This window comes from Bombus flavifrons, chromosome 6 (genome assembly GCF_040668555.2).
Source record: "Bombus flavifrons isolate JBK064 chromosome 6, iyBomFlav1_principal, whole genome shotgun sequence".
In the NCBI taxonomy this organism is placed as follows: Eukaryota; Metazoa; Arthropoda; class Insecta; order Hymenoptera; family Apidae; genus Bombus; species Bombus flavifrons.
The window spans coordinates 8,909,200-8,928,838 of NC_138447.1; the positions used below are offsets into that span (position 1 = coordinate 8,909,200).

The window sequence follows — 19,639 nt, forward strand, 5'->3', positions numbered from 1 at the left end:
CGACTAATTTAGCGTAAAGACGTGACAAATACAAACTGCTTTGCTCCCTATCTTTTTCCTTATTTTTCATACGCAATGTTTTACAAAATTAAAGTTGAAACATCGTTTAGATAAAGCATTAGGAAAGAAAGCTAGTAGGTACTAGCGAAACTCGACAATTTCCTTACCTCGTCACCCTCTCCCAAAGTACCCCACGAACATTTTGCTCTACTGGCCGGGCTTTGTTCCGCGCAGCTCTGAACAAACAGCCTCCTAACCCTTTCAGACGTCTTATTTCCTCCTTCGAACTTCAATCCAAAGCCTAATCGCTCTCCTGGTAACCTGTACACTTCGACTTCTTCCTCGAGTGGCCCATCGACTCCGTTGATTGGGTTCTTCGTCAAAGTTACAGGTAGAGGAGGTTCATCCTCTTTCTTTCCGCTACCAATGGACAATACGGTCACGAAATTTTCCGACGGTGGCTGGCCCTCCACGCTGACCACCGTCACGAAATCCTCCGTTCCACTCTTGGCGACATCCATTTTCCGGATCGTTCTTAAAGCGTTCCATTCATCGCAAGCCCGCTGATCTTTAGAGTCCGGAATGCTGGCCACTCCCTGAAAGCAGGTCCGTACCATTGTAGACGATCTATGTCGTAATCGATCGATGGACAAGTTTTCTCGCTGGTTCGAACGAACTTTGCGCGCTTTTACAGGGTAAACGATCTTTTTACGCGTAACTCGTTAGACGACGTTATTACCGCTTTCTCCGTTAATTCGAATAGCTGTACCACGGTATCATCGTGCGCGCCGTTTTATACGTGGAAGACATTTGTAATAATTATCGTATAGATGAAACTTTTTAGCATATCAGGAAAGCAGAAGAAAAGGTAATTTTAAGGTATGAATCATTAATTCGGATATAATTTGATAGGAATGTTCTCATCAGACCTCATTATCTTCTGTCACACTATGATGGAAGATTAAACGTGTGCATGGTTTTATTAGGTTGGTGCATATGGAGCGGCGGTTTCTTTAAATAAAACTTTTTCTGAGCGTACTTTCTTCGGAACATCGTGTACTTAAAGTAATTGCGTGATTTAATATACTTTCTCGATAACTAATTGGTTTCGTTATGCCGGATTTATGAGGATTACTTTACTTCTAGACGTAAGAAATTTCTAGTACGGAGCTGTCACAGTTTCTTCATTTGTAGTTCCTTCTGTCGGGGATTAAAATATTGCTTGGATTAAGTAGAGAATGTCATTAACCTTTACCAAATGTTAAATTTATGTTCCCAGACAAATTTTATGGCACTCTTTTCAAATACTCACGGCAGGTATGTACAGAAATATTCTGGTAATTTATGCCGAATCATAAAAAGCTTTTGAAACTTTTCTTACAAACCGCGTCAACATTGAATATTCAGAAAAGAATTTCATGGATGTGTATGCAAATCCATATTCTTACGAATACGAGCAAAGAAGCAGAACAGAAATGGAGAGTTGGCTCATCCACTAAATGTTATAACGAGTAATACCTTGAATATTTTACATATTTTTGCGTTTTATGCGCATTCTATGCATCTTTTCACTTTTAAACTTTACAATTTCGCACTGAGAATCCTTAGCGATTTTAAATCACAAATCATCGATTCGATTATACCTTATCACGACTCTTACTATTAGGTCGTCCGAAAAGTTTCTTTCGTTTCATAAGGAAATAATGGAAGCACAACATTTTCCGTTTTATATTATTTTATCGAATTACGTATGATCCATTTTGTTCTATCAAAATAAAGATCACAACGTTCGACAGATTAGGTTTCATGTTTGTATAAAGATGCGTCGTTGTAAAAGACGTGTCTGTAAAAGAAAGACACTTTTCGGACAATCTAATACAAAAGAAGAACGAATATACGTACATTGTTGCAAATATGTAGGGAAATGGCAATTGTAACAATTGTCAGATGAATTCCCTCGGTATTAACCCAGGAAGTAGGAGAGAAAGGCGAAGTTCATAGACGATTTCGAGACACGAATCTGGTCAGGGGAAATTGTAATGTGCGTGAACAGTTGTCAAGCAGAAATCTCGCGGATTGTCATCAAGCCGACAAACTGTGTCACGTAGCACGAGAACATCTCGGATGGTTATTAAGCGATCTTAACTACATGCCGGCGAGCTCGCGTGACCAACTTAACGCGGAACTTTCATGTCCCGCTGTAACTGTTCGTTTTCCCAACTACTCGTGTACTGTTACAATAATACGATTATGCTGCAAATTACGAACAAATATCAAAGATGCACGAATATAAATCAGCCAGCGAAATCGACTTTTTACACGTAGCTGCGTTCCAAGTTGACTGAAAAGATCTTATTTACGCGTGAAGGGTATAGGAAAACGATCGTAGTGACAAAAAGACAAATTTTCTGTATCTGTAAAACAAACGCTTGGAACTCTTTCTGCTACACAAAAGACAAATATTTCATATACTTCCTTCCCTCGATATTTTTAAGAAGATTGACCCTTGCACTGCATATATTTGATTATTATAATCACAGGTATTCGCCGTAGAATTTCAATTTAGTCTACGTAGATACCATTAAAATATATCTTTCTTCGCTGTAAGAATCGCCAACGATATACTTATATTCGCATATATCTATGAAATTAACTTTTGGGGTGTGTAAAATGATAGAGAATTCAGAATAGACGATTTAGAAAATAATTATCCGTTTGTTCTCAAAATTTCTTGCACTTCTGCTATCAAATACAAAAACTAGATACTTTTAACTTCGTTTACGTGATACGTCGGATAAATTGCCATTAGTGTACAAGAAGCGTAAAATACATGTATGTGGAAGGAAAATCTATTTCACGGTGTCAAACGTATTCGCAACATTACGCAAGCGATTTTTAAATTGTAATCACGTGAGAAAAACAATAATAAAAATCTGAGCGGTATTATGGTTGCATAGACGTATAATAAAATTTATGTACGTTAGGAAAGTTAATTCAGAATGATATACAGGTCGACTGTCGCACGTTCGAGAGTGGAACGCAGACGACAATCGTGGTACCCGGGGAAAGAGAAAAAATCGTCCGACCGATCTTTCTTCTATATACCTTGATCTCGCGGCGATCTCTTCTCACGATAGAGAAAATACTTTTCCAGAGAGTCGCTCGATTCCCGCGATTCCCGTCGCCTCGTCTCGACCAATAAGTCTTTGAGGGGCGACTCTTTATTCACCGCCTCCTTCGTTTTCACTCATCAGCATCCCGATCGTCTAACGATATGTATATTCGCCTTCTCGTCGCGAGAAAGTATCCTCCAACTTCTACTCGAGACCGTCACGCAGTTTCTCCTCCCTCTGTTCTTCCAATTTCCGTAGAACGCGAGAAATAGAAAGTAGATTGACCCCGGGTCACTGTCGAGCGATCAGCTGATCGCCAATTGCCCTCCCACCGCTCGCTACGGAATCACGGTCGTAATTTTTCATATTGCTACGGGGTCCTTTTCACGGAGAACGTCTCACGCGAATCACGAGAATGGAAAGTCCTTGCTTCCAGCCTCGTAAATCACTGGGTGAAACAGCCGAGGTGCACACGCAACCTTCGGACGCGACCCGCGCAAAACGTCGAAACGGCTACTAGAAAACGATATCGATCGCCACGATCGAGCTCGACGATAGAGAATAAAATAACGAAGGTACAGGCTCGTTAACGATTATTTCAGACATTCCAGCGTATGGTAGATCCTTTTTTAGTATGTGGTTGATCGTGAACGATCGAGTGCATCGGTGAACTTTCTTTCACGGCAACGATCGGACGAGCATCTAAAATTTAATTTAATCTAGGGAGCCTGTTTGGTCGAATCGTCGTCTCACGCTTTCGTGATTTTGTCAAACGGGGAATAACGGAGATTGTCGAATTTGGAATTCGGGCAACTTTCTACCTTGCGCAAGTTAGATAGTCTTGTTAAATTAGGACGTTTCAATGGAAGATGATCTCCATCGGGTTGATTGTAGAGGAGATATTAAGAGAGATCTGATTTCAGATGGAGAAGGTGAGTCGAAAGAAGGCAAGCAACTATGGACCCGTAAAATTTCGATTATCTGAACTAGTCGTGATACACGTATGTTTAAACGATCGGATTTTTCCAATAGTCGAGTAATTTTAGTTTTACATGAGAAAAAATCGTTTGTTACTTCAACTATTTTATACTTTAACAGCCCCCTAAATTGTTCGTATTTGCAGTCTGATTTAGAGAATTTAGACGCTTGGTCCGTATCGAGTAGGATGCTTCTCGACGTTTCCAAGTTTCACGTGATACGCTATTCTTCTACTTATTCTCTTGCTGTTTCTCATTATTCACTTTCAGACTCCGCTGTCTCTCCAGTTCAAGTCACCAGTGACCTTGCAGTTTCGGACTCTCGACTGACCTTCTCCCTCTCTATTTTAAAAATATCTGAAACACATCCTTAAGAGCCTTAGGATATGCTATGCGCCATTCCTCTGACATTCTGCTGCCTTCAACGATTAGATTATTATACTGCTCGTTAGTCAGATTCCACCAGGAGTATGTGTACCCCATTTGGTCTTGTTACTTTGTTAAACGCATGCTGTTTCCCGAAAGAATTCAACATAGGTTCCTTCGGTTTGTCAACAATCGACTGCATTGCTCTGTGAGCAGAACGTACTATGATTATTCGATTACCAATAATGTCATTACTCGATCTAAGGTCTGTGGATGAACATAGATTTGTAGCTAGTTTGTCTTTGCTACGTAAGATAATCGATGACCATGCAAACAGTTGGCATATCCTTGCGTTGATCAATTTTAATGTACCGCTCAGGCCTTTAAGAAAACCGTTACTATTTCTATGTCATGCTTACAAGTTTAAATATTTCCATCTTGATACTTTAAATCACCAGAAAACCACCAGTGACGTGTCATTCGAGCGAGCGACCTACGAGCCATTATCTTGATCCTAAATTTACCGTTTATTTTCCTTTATTACCTCATTACTGTGCTCTCTCATCTGTATTGTGCAAAATTGTTATTTTTAACTGTTCTTTTCTTTTCTTTCTATTTTCCTATCTGTATCCGGTAACTATCTGCCGTTGTATTCAAAATGCGCTAAATAAATTAAGGTATTCAAAAACAGTTAAATAAATAAATATCGATATTAAATAGAAACAGTAGGAACAGAGAACGCCTAATAAATTCAATTACAATTTCAATGTTTCTTTACGTATCAATGGATGGACAGTTTATATCGTACTACCGCGTTCATTGTTAAAAAGAATTACATTTTAAACATCATAATATACGTTTATACCGAGATCGTAAAAGTTACATATTTCTTCAAACACCAGTGCATTACAGTTTATATTACGTTATTGCGTTCATTGCTAAAAGAAAAATCCGATTCGAAAGAGTTGAAAAAGGTTTGGTTCTCCTTGTACGAAATTTACGAGAAAGAAGCGTGGATCCGGTCGAGGATCCCGATGCCGGCTCGATGGTAAAAAAATTTATTCGTGGCCAGTGTAGGACGGGCAGAAGCTGAAGAACCATACAAGTGCGCGTAACGGAATTCGTAGCCGCAGGGCTGAGCGCCACATTCTCAATATACCGGCTCTCTCGCCACTCACAGCACCGGAGCACCTTCGTGAAAATATTACGAAACCTTGTTCCGATTCGCGAGATGCGCCCAATCGATCGCACCTGCCCCGGATAACATCGTTCCGTTTCAAACTTGACACAGAAATCGTGCACGACGCCGCAAAAATAAGAGGCCGTAAACGAAGTTCGCGAGATTGATAAATCGCTGGAAAGTAACAGAAACAGCAAATACCGTGTTAGTAAAAAATGTCCGATTCTACCGGTACGCGCATTCTCACGAGATACAGTGGCTCGCGAAAGTATTTGCACGCTAAGAAAGTTCACATTTGGGAACAGAGTACCTTCGTGTGTATACCGTGTATGTGATACAAAACATTTTGAAACTTGATACAATTTGAAACTAATCCTATATAAAAAAAATATATAGAAATTACAAGACATTTTTTGCAAACATATATAGGTTGTCCGAAAAGTGTCTTTCTTTCACAGACACGTCTTTAACGACGACGCATCTTTATACAAACATGAAACCTAATCTATGGAACGTTGTAATCTTTATTTTGATTGAACAAAATAGATTGTACGTAATTCGATAAAATAATATAAAACGAAAAATTATTATTATTTTCTTACGAAAGGAAAGAAACTTTTCGGACGACATAATACTTGGTAAAATGTTATTGTACAGTACGAATGGTGATCTTAAACGTATAATGTTAAGGATGATCTCATTAAAAAAGTATCGTGGTTTAATAATACGGTTAAAATACCTTGATGATCTTTGCGAGCTCTATGCTTCCAATAAATATCTCGTAATTTCTATGTACGTTTTCGGATTCGTTCGAAATTTTACCAATTTAATTATGATAATCGTATCTTGTTACAGCATCGATGATTTCACAATGTTTCGTATAACGTATCCATAAAAAGTGTTCCGTACGCGTTCGAATACTTCTGTAAGCCACTGTACCAGAATACATTGTACAACTAAACGTAGTCTTCCGCATTGAATGGCGTTTACGATCTCTCGTTCGTTACCATATAAACGATCTTAGAATTCGCATTGGAACGCTAGGAGCACGCGCGTTTCTGCGGATTCGGTCAATTAGAAACAGCACCGTGTTTTTACATCTCTCGGAATTAATTTCCTCGTGAGCGAATTCGGCGCATAGAAACGTTTGACGAGCGAGTCAAAGGCTTCGAAGAAGGAAATTGCCACGTAATGGTCTCGCCCTCTTCGGGGTAACCCTCTAACTGCTCATCCTCCTTGACACCCAAAACTATACCGCATCCTAATAAATGCACAGCTCGATTACGGCCGAGTGTAATCGGTTTGTCAAACAACCGGGACAGCTAAACCTGCTCTGAATTAATAAACCGCTCGAAACTGACCTACAACTCGTATCCATTCTACTCGCGCTCTTCTGGCCTAACTCGAACGGACATATTCTACTTCGAACGCCGTCTAGATCGTTCCCCATACCAGACTTGTCCTTCTATCTTGTATCGGTAAATCGATTTTTCCGCGTTAACGGCAGATGAATTCTTGTCTGGAAATTCTAGTTTTGCATTCTAGGTGAATGAAGTAGAAGACGGTTAATAGGAACGAGTAACATTCTATCGTAGAGTGTAGTTAGCCACGTGGCAATTATCTTGTACAGAGTGTCTGGGTAATTTATAATGTAACGAGCAAGTGGATGATGCTGTGTGAAAAAATAAATCGTAAATATCAGAATATGTTTCTCGGAATATTCGGTACGATAACGGTAAGAACGAAAACTAGTAAACTTTAGAATTCCTATGAATTTTGCTTTTATTTCTATTATAATTTATTTTTATTATAATTTAGTTTCGAATGTACCATTTACTTCAGTATCGCTACTATGCATCAGTTCAGTTTTGTTATTCTTTCATAGTAAAATGTTATAAGATGGTTAGCTAATTAATCGATGAGAATTCACGTTCGCTGTGATCAGAGTTCCAATGTTAAACGTGCGAACATCGCGGTTAGGTACGCGGAAAACAGAGGCGAGCATGTTAATAGATAAATTGTTACGTATAAGGTAAAGCTGGCGCCCTTATTCGGAAGTATCGGGCGTTCCGCACGGAAATGTTTACACTCGGCTAAGTGGATACCCGTAACCCTTTGGAATTCTGCATTTTCCCAGCCGTGAACGACGTTACAATGCAGCGGAATTACGTAACGACGGCGTTCTCCGTCACGCTTCACGGATTTTGACAGCGTGCTCCATTCATTACTTAAATCTCCGTGTATTCGTTTCACCGAGGAAAACGCCGTTTTAAATTCGTCCCGTCTTCTTTTTTTTCCTTCGCCGCTTGCACCGGGCGCAAAGGAAAGATTTATCGTTCCACTTTTATTTTCATCGCGCAATTAGCATCGAAAGGTGATCAAAGGTATATCAGATATTTGAATCTTTAAAAGGCGGAAATTTTGTAATTCGAAAGCTTGAAAGCCTTCGTTCGAAATTTGTACTTTTAGAAGTTTCAGTTCAACTTATTCAATACCTTGGTGCTCGTGTACAAGCGTTTTCTTTCGCTTCTCACATTTTCCATCTTATTACTGAGAAATCGTCTTACTACGCTTTATTACAACCAGAAAAAATTAATTACTTTTGAGCGCCTGATTTGAAAAAATTGCACGTTAAACAGTCGTTATAGACTGGTTTTCCTTCGAATGTTCTTTTTAATATCTTTTTCAATTAGTATCCGGTCAACCAGTTGTCCATTATTTCCCTCGTTTAAACTTACTTTCAAGTCGAAGTAGTCGAACACGTTTGATTGAATCGAAATTACTATTTTTATGGCGTACGTGCGGCATCATCTCCGAGATATTTGGCCTCCACGCCTAGAAAAACTACATTCCTCACGTTCTTGCATTCGACGACACCTTAAACGGCTTGTTCTTAACAGGATAGACGATCCACGTTACGATCGTTTAGTCAAACTACAGCTTTACCAATTTTATTGCGTTTTCGTGTTAAGAATTAATAACAATAACATTCGGTATTTCTACTCGAATCAAACGCTTTGAAAATGACTTAGAAACACGGAAGCGTTGTATAACGTCGGAATAAAAGAAAAATCGCTTTCGTTGCGAGAGGCAGCGTGTCTTTAGAATGTTACGCGCACGCGGTAAAGGGATCGGGCCGCGTGTTGTTTGTTTGGCAAGCGTGGCGCTTCCTTACGTCGTCGGCGTGCTCGAAACTTTCACGAGAATCAGGAATAATTATCTAGGCATCGACTATGAATACCTGGCGGCTAGAAAATCACGGCGATCCGCCGTGGTCTCTCCACTCACGGTGGAAAAAACATGTAAAATGCCACCAGCTTTCAAAGGCCCCGCGCTGTCCTCTGCCATGGAAACTGGTTTCGCCGGAGAGATTTCTTGTCGATCAGAGGAAACGCCGTCTCTTATTATCAGCAACCTTTTACTCCCACTAGGAACTGATTCCCGCTAGGAAGTAACCGAATCGATCGAGAAAATCGGGAGAGACCAAAAATAAAGAGAATTTAGAGAATCTAAAAATCAGGGAGATCAAAGCTAGAGAAAATTGATAGAAAATCGAGATATCAAGAATATGTTTTAAGTGCTTGGTATTTTCCATTTAATTGATCGTTATTATTTATATATTTATTAGTAACAGGTCTTAGTCCAATATTATGTAATCGTTTTAATATTCTCGTGAGCCAATGCATACGTGAATTGGACATTTTTGGTATTCCAGAGACAAATTCTGTTCTATCAATGTTCTATTCTGTTCAATCGCTTGAAAGTATTTTGTACGATACAATGACCTTACGATAGTTGGATATCGTAGTTTGTCAAGGACTGTTTGTTGGAGAACTCAAAGAATAGTATCTCGATAATAGAGCGCGATAAGAGGATAATTTTTGACGTTCCCTCGATTTCATATCAGTGTGACGTTCATCGAAGCCGTAGCGGTGACACCTGGTTAAACGGATTAAACGAGTACGCAGTTTCGATAGCGAACTGCCAGATCGTATGAACTCGAATATGTCTCGTTCAATATGCTACTATCTCGTTGCGTACGTTCGTCCACTTGTCACGATGCTTCTTCGAGTCTTTCATACTACACGCCTATATTCATATAGTAGCCGCGATGTCATTCGCATTCCTACGATCTTCCACTCGACCTTGTAAGCATCGCTACACGATCAACCTTCGAAGGTCTTGCAACTTTGAATGTATAGGATGAAGCTAATGTTTAGTCCCTCGATTTAGGCTACGATTACAGTAAAATCCCATCGAAATCACAATAAGTACATATATGTTGATATTCCGATCGTAATGTCACCCTGCGATTAAACAGGAGGATTTTCACATTGCGCAATCGGAAACTGTAAATAACCCATCAAGCGTAAAGATGCAGATGTGTTTGAAAAATAATCGACAAGTTGATAAATTTTATGAAAATCAGAGATGTCTAATTATCTACTTATCAAGATGAGGAATATTGCGAAAATTTTCAAGAGGATGAAAAAGCACGCGTTTAGCTCCAGAACCAAGTACACGTAGAATTTTCGTAATACGAGTTTGATCAGCAACCTACCGAATCTTAAAACTGTTTCCCCTTGAAAAATAAAGAAAATGTGACTTGTTCCGTATCTTCGTTCAGAGTTTTATGAAGGTAACTATATCGGTCAGGAGCTCGTCAAAACACGTACGCGTTGTAATCATCGTTACTCTGTTTCGCGGCTAAAGACACGAAAGAATTGGAATCGCGATGCCTCGCGATCCTATAGAACCGACCGGGTCAGTTCCCACGACGATTACCTCTACTTACCATTCATTCGCCACTCGTTTTCATCGCCAGAAGACTAGCAAACCGTCCCTGTCCCTTGCATCCACCAGTATTCGAACCACGTGATCCTCGAACGCAGCTTCTTTCGACTTGTTACCAGGCTGTACAGGTTTCCTCGCGTAACCCACCTTTCGCGGTATACCGTTAAAGTCTCTCTGCAGTATCTGCTCGACCAGTGATTACGCGATCGATTCGAGATGTACGATGGCAGAACTTCTTCGAACTGGAAGAAGTATCGCGTTCGATCGAGTTGTTGGAGGCGCGAAGCGAGAACTACGATGAATAGATCAAGTCGGCAACAGCAACAGCGGACACAAGGAAAGATATGTGGCGATTGAGCACGATCACGTGGCCAGCACACGCGGAAATCGATGGTTCGACGTGCATTCGGGACAACGCGCCGTGCCGGACTGGCTCACCAGTAGGCTGACTTTCTTCCACGCCGCTCCGCGGATCGCCCCTTTGATTACAAACACCGTCTCCTGTCTCTTTCCCCCTTTCTCTTTCCCTCCTTCCCCCCTGTCTTCCCTCTCCAGCTCCTTCTCTCTTCCTCTCACATCTCCACTCTTTTCCTCTCTGTTCGGCTGTCTACCCGCGTCCCCCGTTCACTCAACCTCCTTTAACCGCGAGCCAAGTGCCCATCCGTACCTCCACCATTCGAGTCCCCTTCTGTGGCCTTTCGAGCAATTTGGTCGGACCTGTCCACTGAACTTCGAATTTAATGACACGAATCGATGCTCAAAAATCGAGAGTTTAGGATGGTCGGATAACACCGGTGTGTGTTTAGAGATCGACATCTTCTCCGGTGAGAAATTAATGTCGAGACTTTTCCAGCAACCTTTGGAATTTAATAACGCGAACGTTCGCCAATGTGCAAAAATGGAGAGTTTAGAGCGCTTGATGTAGCACCAGTTTACTCGGAGATTCCGTTCTTTTTCGCGACAGATTGCTGCCGTAACTTTCGAAGCTACGTGGTCGGACCTGTTCGCTGTTCGAATTCGAACCTCTCGCAAGTTAAACCAACCAACTCCGCTCGTATAAATTTCCCAATTTCATCGCCTATTGTCATTCAGTTTCTCGAATGAATCTACGACTTATCCTCTTAACTTCGCCAGGCGTATGAATTCTAAAGAACATTTGTATCTGATATCCCAGCTTTTTCTATTCTTTAATTTATGAAATCGATCAGCTTTCTGAGTAGCTCGTTTAATAACACGAACGTTCGTCAATACGGAAAAATCGAGAGTTTAGGACGACCGTGTCTGGATATTGACCGCATTATGTCGAATTGAGAAATTGAGAGAATCGAACGGAGTAAGGCTGTTCGAAAGGTTTCGCACTTTCGAAAAAGTTATCAGATTTGAGCGTCGTAGAGCGTTGGTGCGTTCGAGGAGAGTTGTAAGGAACCGATCTCACCATCGTATCGCTTCGACGCGCACCTTGCTTCGACAGTGTGGCCTACCAACCGAACGAGATTCTTGCGGTGTGCCTGCGTATTATCCGCGGTCGTCGATGCCGCACTTGACGCTCCGAATGGGGCGCGCGTATTTCCACGTTACGCACCGATTAAGCGGTACGCGCAATTTCTGCTCGAGTTACGCACCATCAGTCACTGATACACCTGTTCAAACTCTGCTGGTGTGTAGGCTCAACTTTTGGAATTTTGTCGAGTTGAAAATGGGTACAGGTGAAGAGAAAACGGGCTACGCAAATTGTATTAACACCTAGAACTATCGACCTTTAGTATATTACGTTGACAACTAAGTGATCGCGGATTTTGCTATTAGTTGGTATTGACAAAATCCGTAATCACTTGGTTGCCAATCCAATATAGATTATATATTTGAATTATAATTATATATTATTTCATACTTGGATTTTAGACTTCGATTTCCCATAAATATCCGTAGCTTAGTTGGAACGTATGAAACGTTCGTTTTCTTCGATTGAAATAAATATACTTTCGCTTCTCACCGAAGCAACTGTATTAATTGAACTATTGTCTGACTGAAATCTTGACACACTTTTGCTCGCCGAGATATTTATTTTCGATAAATATTTCTGTTCTGGATTTTAGAAAATCTTCTCAGGGCTATCCTGTTCTTAATTTTCAACGTTGATATCGTCACAACAATAATATTGTACATTCGTTTGCACCATTTTCATTAAGTTGGATAATGAAATTGGACATTTACGATAAACCTGAGGTTGATCAGTTTGGCTTGTAAGAAACTCATTCGACGATGGGATAACATTCATTGGTGTTAATCCGCTAAATTCGAATTTCGAAGAAACGACGAGATTAACCTGATAAGTACGGACAGACGAATGTTTCTTCGTCATCTTTTTCGATGGTCGTCAGAAAGTCCAGGTTTCAACGCTTAGTTTTTGCAGGAGATTGTTGGTTGCTCCTACGAGATTCTGCAGCGCGCCGACGTCCCATATTATCCTCCGACTTTCCATAACGATTAAGCCAGGAGAAAAGTGCCGGAGGCGTACTCTCTGTACGCCTTCTTCTTCTTCTTCTTTGCTATTATTACATTCCCTCAGTTCCGTCTCTTAAGGCAAGCATGTTCTTTGGTCTAGTCGACCGAGTTCGAAGGTTCTTCTCTTCTGACGATCCACGTAACTCCAGGTTGCGCCTACCCATTGCGTGACAATTCGCGAGGAACATCAAAGAGAACGCGAGAGACTGTTTTCTGACGTATTAGGGTTCTGACAAATACGTCATAATAATCAAATGTATTTACGTTGGTTCTTATGAGAGTAATTACCTTGCATACGTTTCGGTTTCTCGAGATGCATCAGTGATCAGTGAGTTTCTGAGAAAATCTCGTTTAACGCTGTTAAATGTGGCGTTCTTGTGGTTAATCTTGTCGCGTTCAACGCTTTATACGCGTTGCTTTCATCGTTATCAGCGCGTCCTTCGACTCTTGACGAAGCTAATTGCGACGTCGACGAAACTTTTGGCACCGTGTTGGATACGGTTTGCTCCCGAAGACACTAAATGGTGTTGAACGCAACAAGCATTTACCACCGTACCATAACGACGCTGCGTTTAACAGCGTCAAGTGTGACTATCCTAGTTGATGTATCTAATAAGATTCTTATGGTTAGTCTTGATTTCTGCGTCCTAATAATTACGGAGTGCACGTAGTAACCAGTTAACTACGTTTGACGAGTATACTCGTCGTCGCTTGTATTTATTCACGCACTCTACGACCCGATCCCATGAGAAATTTCTAAAACTAAATTCCGCAATTAACCGGTTAATTATATTTATCAATTCGTCAGAAAACGTATTCGCTATAACCGTAGTCTACAGAAAGGAGAACTCGCACGATGCACGAAAACATTGTATCGGAGGATGAATGAGAAACTGGTGGTGGCTCGTATCCCAGAAGCACCTGGACTATCGCGAGGAAAACGCGGTACTCGAGTTACGTCGATTCGATTCTCACCGATATAGCACTCGACAGGTAATCCTGTCAGACGTGTCCGACATACCGCTGGCCCGTTTTGCAAAACCGCAGACCCATCGTGCGGCTGCCAACAACGTCCAATCCGTCGACCATTGACGTTTCCTTGCTCCCACCGCATCGATACTCACACAGCTCGATTCCACTCGACTACATCGTTGTTGATTATTTACCATCAAAGGCACTTTCGCCGGTAAAACCGTGCCGGTTGGTGACCACGCGGGCGAAAACGCCGGTCGGAATGTCGGAAGTGGAATTATGCAAAAGCCGCAACAATGCAACGAGTCGCGGAGGTTCGAAAGCGGCGACGGCCGTGAGAATGTTGCGCGAGTCGTTTATCGGGATCGGTGATTCAGAGCCAGAAGCGAGAAGCGTTCGTTTTCCGCTCGAGTTTCGACGTGCTGTGGCGCGTCGTGCTTTCTGCCGCCGTTAGAAACTTTATGGTGCACGATATACGATGCCACTCGATTGAAAGGGAAAAGAGGTTTGAATAAACGCGCATCCCGCAATCTAAAGACAGGTTCGATTACTCGGTTCGTTTCATAGATCAATGTAGTCTAGTGGACGATTTGCGATGGTTACGGAGAATGCTCGCACGTTATTATATTTATTATAGCGCTTATATGCCAATTAATTGTAAGGTCTAAATAACTACGCATCGGAAAAATTTCAACTTACGAAAATGAAACGCGCGATCTGACAGAAAATATTTCGTTGAGAAAATAAGAGTATCTATCGTACAAATACTTTTGTTACGGCCACTCTAAGTATATCTACGTTTTAGTATTTCACGTACACGTTTCTTCTATAATCAACCGCATAACACTGTGTCGTAAATGAAATCGATCCTCGTAGTTCTGGCATCCAATAGCCACACGTTTAACGACTTCGCTACTCGATTTGTTTCGCTTCCTTCGCGTTTCTATCCATTACACTTGCCTTCCGCTCGAGGATGAGTTCTTCCTGGCATGCCGCGCGCCGATAATTTCCCGCTAAAAGTACTTTCGCTCGTATAACCGCGTTGCACAGTGAATATGCATCGGGACTGTAAGAAACAGGCCGGAAGTCGTTTATCGCCACTGAACTTAATGAATGGTATCTGTATCACGGCGCAACGAAGGTTTTTCATCGTTTCATATGGCGTGCAGTCTCTGCGGACGTCTTACTGCCTCTCATAGGGCTATAACGACCCCATGTGTAACGCTGTCCGCGCTCGTGACGCGTTTATCCGCAGATCGAGCAGACACGATCACGACAATTATGAAAGAAACGGCGGCAAAAAGCGCGACGATACAGCTTACGACGCTTTCACCAGCGCGAGACTCGGTCACTATCGTGTTTTCTAATAGAGGATGTTGTTGCATCGAGGTTGTTCGTCCCGGATATTTTCCGGAACGCAATTTACAGACGATAAAATCTGAGCGGTTTATGCGAATCTACGTGGTTTTTACATTTTGCACGATTCGGATGGTTCGTGCACAGCGCATACGAAACTCGAGAATCGAATTATTTGTAGCAGCTCGATCGTTGATTTTACTTTACTAGCTTTTTAAATGTCAGCGAAATGATGAACGAAATGTCATGAAATAACGAGCGTCGAGACTGAATTATATAATAAGTATAGCCATTGCGAGAGAACGTGCGAAATACTGTAGAACTTTGGTAATTCAAGTACCCTGCCAAACATCGTGGTGAACCCATGTCTTATACGTGTCATAATTATCGATCAATAACGTTCAACCCTTGGATCAACATCGCTAGATTGTCGAAGGAAGTTTCCTGACATTTGATTCGTCCGCAAAGTATTTAATGGACTTATTGGCCGTCTAAAAATTATCGAATTAAACGTTCCTGCGAGAAATCTGCGACATTATGATGTTTTTCATGCGCATCCCCACGAAGCACGCATGGGTATCGTACCGATATCAAACGCGTAATGTTAAATATCAATAGTGTTTATTCTTCCACCGATATCTTCCTCCAATTTAGTCATGTAATTAAGAATTTTTTGTTTCCTATCTTATCCTAATCAATATCAGTTTGTAATGAACTTGATTTGTACAGATTCATATGTAGTCTTATGAATTTATTTTTCACAAATTTATAACAATTTCATACTTGGTTTATTCTTTCCCGTAAACAAACAAACAAATAATTCGAATTTCAAGGGAGGAGTTAAAATTTTCTAATTAAGGACGTTCTCCTAACGAAGCATGAATGAATGAACAAAATCTTAGTCGTACAGAGATTTTCGAGCTATCAAAGTTCATCCATGTTGGAAACGAGAGAAAGGCGTTTGTTTATTCGTTACTGAACAAACATAGACCGATCGTAACTGTTTCGCTACAACTAAATCTTCCATGCGATTCGTTAAAGTATAAATTGACTCTATTTTGTTCATTGGTCGCTTTGGATGTTCGTTTTGGATCAAATACGGGTGAAAACGATCTTTGTATCGTCAACACGGATGAATCATCCACGATGCACCTTCAATCTGTTTACATAATCTAAATTCGCCGCTAGTTTCCCGATCGAGGCACCGAAAATCGTCCGGATATCCTGCAGCGATCCATCGGTGTTGGATCGATCGTTGAGACGAGGAGAGGGGCAGCGAGAATTCCTGGCAAACGACGATTCGTCGAACGGGAGTTATACGGCTGCGGGCCCCTGGTACGTTTTAACGGTATATTTCCATCGCGCGAAGATCTGGGTTGCTGGTACGAGCGGCGGCATCGGCGCAAAGTGCGCGTCTGATTTCGCTTCCGCGAGGTCGATAATTAAGGAGCTGAAATCGTAAACGACGTGAATGGAGAAAAAATAGAAAACGATTTTTTTCTAGCGGGAAAGAACGTAGACTTCAAGCGGAGTATGGTAAAGATGGTTATGAGCGTTGAAATAATTTACCTTAGAATTTTTCATTTAACATTTTTGTTTGTACAATGATTTTACATTGCAAATTTTATTTACTTTACGAGCGTACATTCTCCCTTGACATCAGGATATTATGTGGGTATAATAAATTATGAAACGATATTTCATCCTTTATTCAACATCTCTGTCTTCTTTTCGGTGACTGACCCCGACCACGCGTTTCCCATTGGCACGCAACGCGAAAAGAACCGTCCAGCCTTCGGTGACACGCGACTGCACGGGAAAATAACCGTGTTTCATGGCGTTGAACAACGTTAACGATGAAATCACAGCGTTATTCCTGTCGCGTAATCGTCATCGTTGCCAGTCGCGTGTGCAGTTAACTTTTACGTAATAATCGAGGAAAGCGTGCCTCGTCGCAACTGCTCCGTTTACACCAGGCTAGATCGTCCTTGTCCAAGTAATTCGAGGATTCATCGACAAGTCACAAATGCCTGTCCGTGCTTCAGGGGGGGAGCGGAGGTAAACTTACACGTTAAAATCGTCGGCTGTAACTTGGATTCACAGAGGTCACGCAAAAGTGAACGAGGTTGAGAAAGAAAAGAGTGAACCGAGTCACAGTTTCGGACCGACTTCAATTCGAACGCGTAACGAGGACGATCGACAGCTCGCCTAGCAATTACCGATTCCGCAGACCGTTCCGTGAACATCGAATCGCGTGGAAGCGGCAAGCCGATCGAGCAACGGTGCATAGGCGTCGCGTGCCAAGAATTTCGCACGGTGTTACAGTTCCTGCGCTATCGAACTTCCATTTAAAGCATTTTTCGGACCGCTCTGATTTACTTACGAGAACAACATTCTTCCGTTCAAAGAATTTTTACTACTTCAATAAGATCGTAACATATATCAAATAACCGGTTTTTAACGGATCATGTATCACCGAGCGAGACTTAAACGAATAAAGAAAAATTGCAGTCAGATATGGAAGAGAAAATTCGCAGTTTTTAAATGATATGAAATATCCTATACAAAGATAAGAATATTTATCGATAAAAGAAACCGTAAAAATACTATCAAGCCGGCCAGAGCGACGCTGTGCATATGAGTCACTCAAAATTTATATCGATCGTCTTTTGAATCGAGAATTATAAGAAATGTACGACGTTACAATTATTATTCTTTTACGTCTCCTTGAGATCTACCATTGCTCTCTACTTCCAATATGCGAGCTGATAGAAAGAAGTCACTTGTTTCCGGAGGATCAAAAATTGATCACTATTGTATTGTATTGTAATTATATCTGTATAACCTTTTGTAAATCGAGAAATTTATTTAATAATGCTTCTAGTTTCGATTTAACTTCCAATAAACTCACTCGTACATTCCATTCCTCTTTTACTTTTTTCTCTTCAAGTAGGCGCGCATTCCAGATGAGCGTAGAGGATGATGCGGGAAAACGAAAAGGCTGCAATGGCTGCATGGACTTTCGTGAAAGCGAATCTTTTTTTCGCCGATCGTCTCTCTCTCTCTCTCTTTCTCTTTCTCTCTCGTTCTACCTGTCTCCGCCTCTCTCTCCGAGGAGAGAAAGAGCGGAGACTGCCGCCTCCGGCGACGGCGCAAAAGGTATGCGGCAGGTGGCTTTCCGATCGGAGTTGGTAGGAGTCTCGATAAGCGCGCGCGCATCCGTGCAACTTCGAACGAGGACAACGATCTCTGCTAGTCTGTTTCGGAACTGTACCTCTATATGGTGTCCAGCAATGTCCTTCTCGGTGTTCTTATTACTAAACTGCGGACATATTGCCAACCGAGAGGAGACCTTGAATAAGGGTCTAAAGGCCATTTAGCCGATTCAGCAGATTTTGGAACGAACGCGATCTTTAAGTTGCACCGCAAGTTTCAAACACCTAACGTTCTTCTTACGTTCAACGTAATGTCGTGTGGATGTAATATCTGCGATTCTTTGCCATTAATTCAACTTTCACTTTGAACAAAATACCGCACTACTACCGTTGATCGATCCTTGCTCGAAGTTTCCATACAATTCATATTCATATGAACGTGATTTGACAAATGGAACCTAGATAGAAGATCTTTTTGAAATCTAAGAAGAACCAACCCACAAGAAGATGCGTTAGCACTGGAAAGATGTGACTTATAGTTTGCAAAATTTCACTATTGATATTTGCTCAACCGTGCCAGGGAACTCCGTACGTACATTTTACAATTACTTGGATGCCATTGCCACGGTATCTCAACTTTCCTCCTATCGCAGTTATCGGTCTATCAACGCGAATTTGCCTGACTCGATCGGAAGAAGCATCTTTTCTTCCACGATACCACGTTCTCTTGATCTCTACGCGATCTTGGATCTGGCCGCGGCACGCCAGGAAACAGCTTACCGGTTTCCGACATAGGTGACAAAACGGTAGGAAGAAAAAGAAACGTTTCCGTGGAAACGGCTCGTTTTCGTGGGTTAACGACCCTGAAATTTTGCGATCCTCGACGAGGCACGGTCGAGAGAGGTAGAAGAGGGTGGTGAAAAGGGAGACGGTACAGAGGTATAGAGAGACGCGAAGAGCATGAGGCTTCTTCCTCTTCTTCCTGCCCACGTACGGGAACAGAGATAAAATTGGAGACGGTTCGAGGAACAGGTAGTAACGGTACCTGCTGGTTCAGGCCACCTTTTCAGGTATCTAACTTTGAATATCGCACTTTGAAGTTTTCAATGACGCACTCGGCTTAATAGACTTATCCACGAGGATTGATCCATTGATTTCCATGGAACGATGAAGAACATTGGTGACTGCTTCGCCAAGTCTCCTAATCATTTACGACGCATA

The 19,639-nt window shown here is 41.6% G+C and overlaps 1 protein-coding gene and 1 long non-coding RNA gene across 4 annotated transcripts in view; one reads left to right on the forward strand and one right to left on the reverse strand.

Moving 5' to 3' along the window:
* Positions 1-10,869, reverse strand: part of bbg (PDZ domain-containing protein big bang) — a 59,546-nt gene extending 48,677 nt beyond the window's left edge. For both annotated transcript variants that reach the window (XM_069115798.1, XM_069115797.1), the window contains exons 1-2: positions 10,432-10,869; positions 168-596 (exon numbers count right to left, since the gene is read on the reverse strand). In XM_069115798.1, the coding sequence (XP_068971899.1) occupies positions 168-596; positions 10,432-10,434 (432 nt within the window). In that variant the 5' untranslated portion in view covers positions 10,435-10,869. The remainder of the gene's footprint in view (positions 1-167; positions 597-10,431) is intronic.
* LOC138181175 (uncharacterized) overlaps positions 1-19,639 on the forward strand; it is a 164,189-nt gene that overhangs the window by 25,367 nt on the left and 119,183 nt on the right. The window lies entirely within an intron of this gene.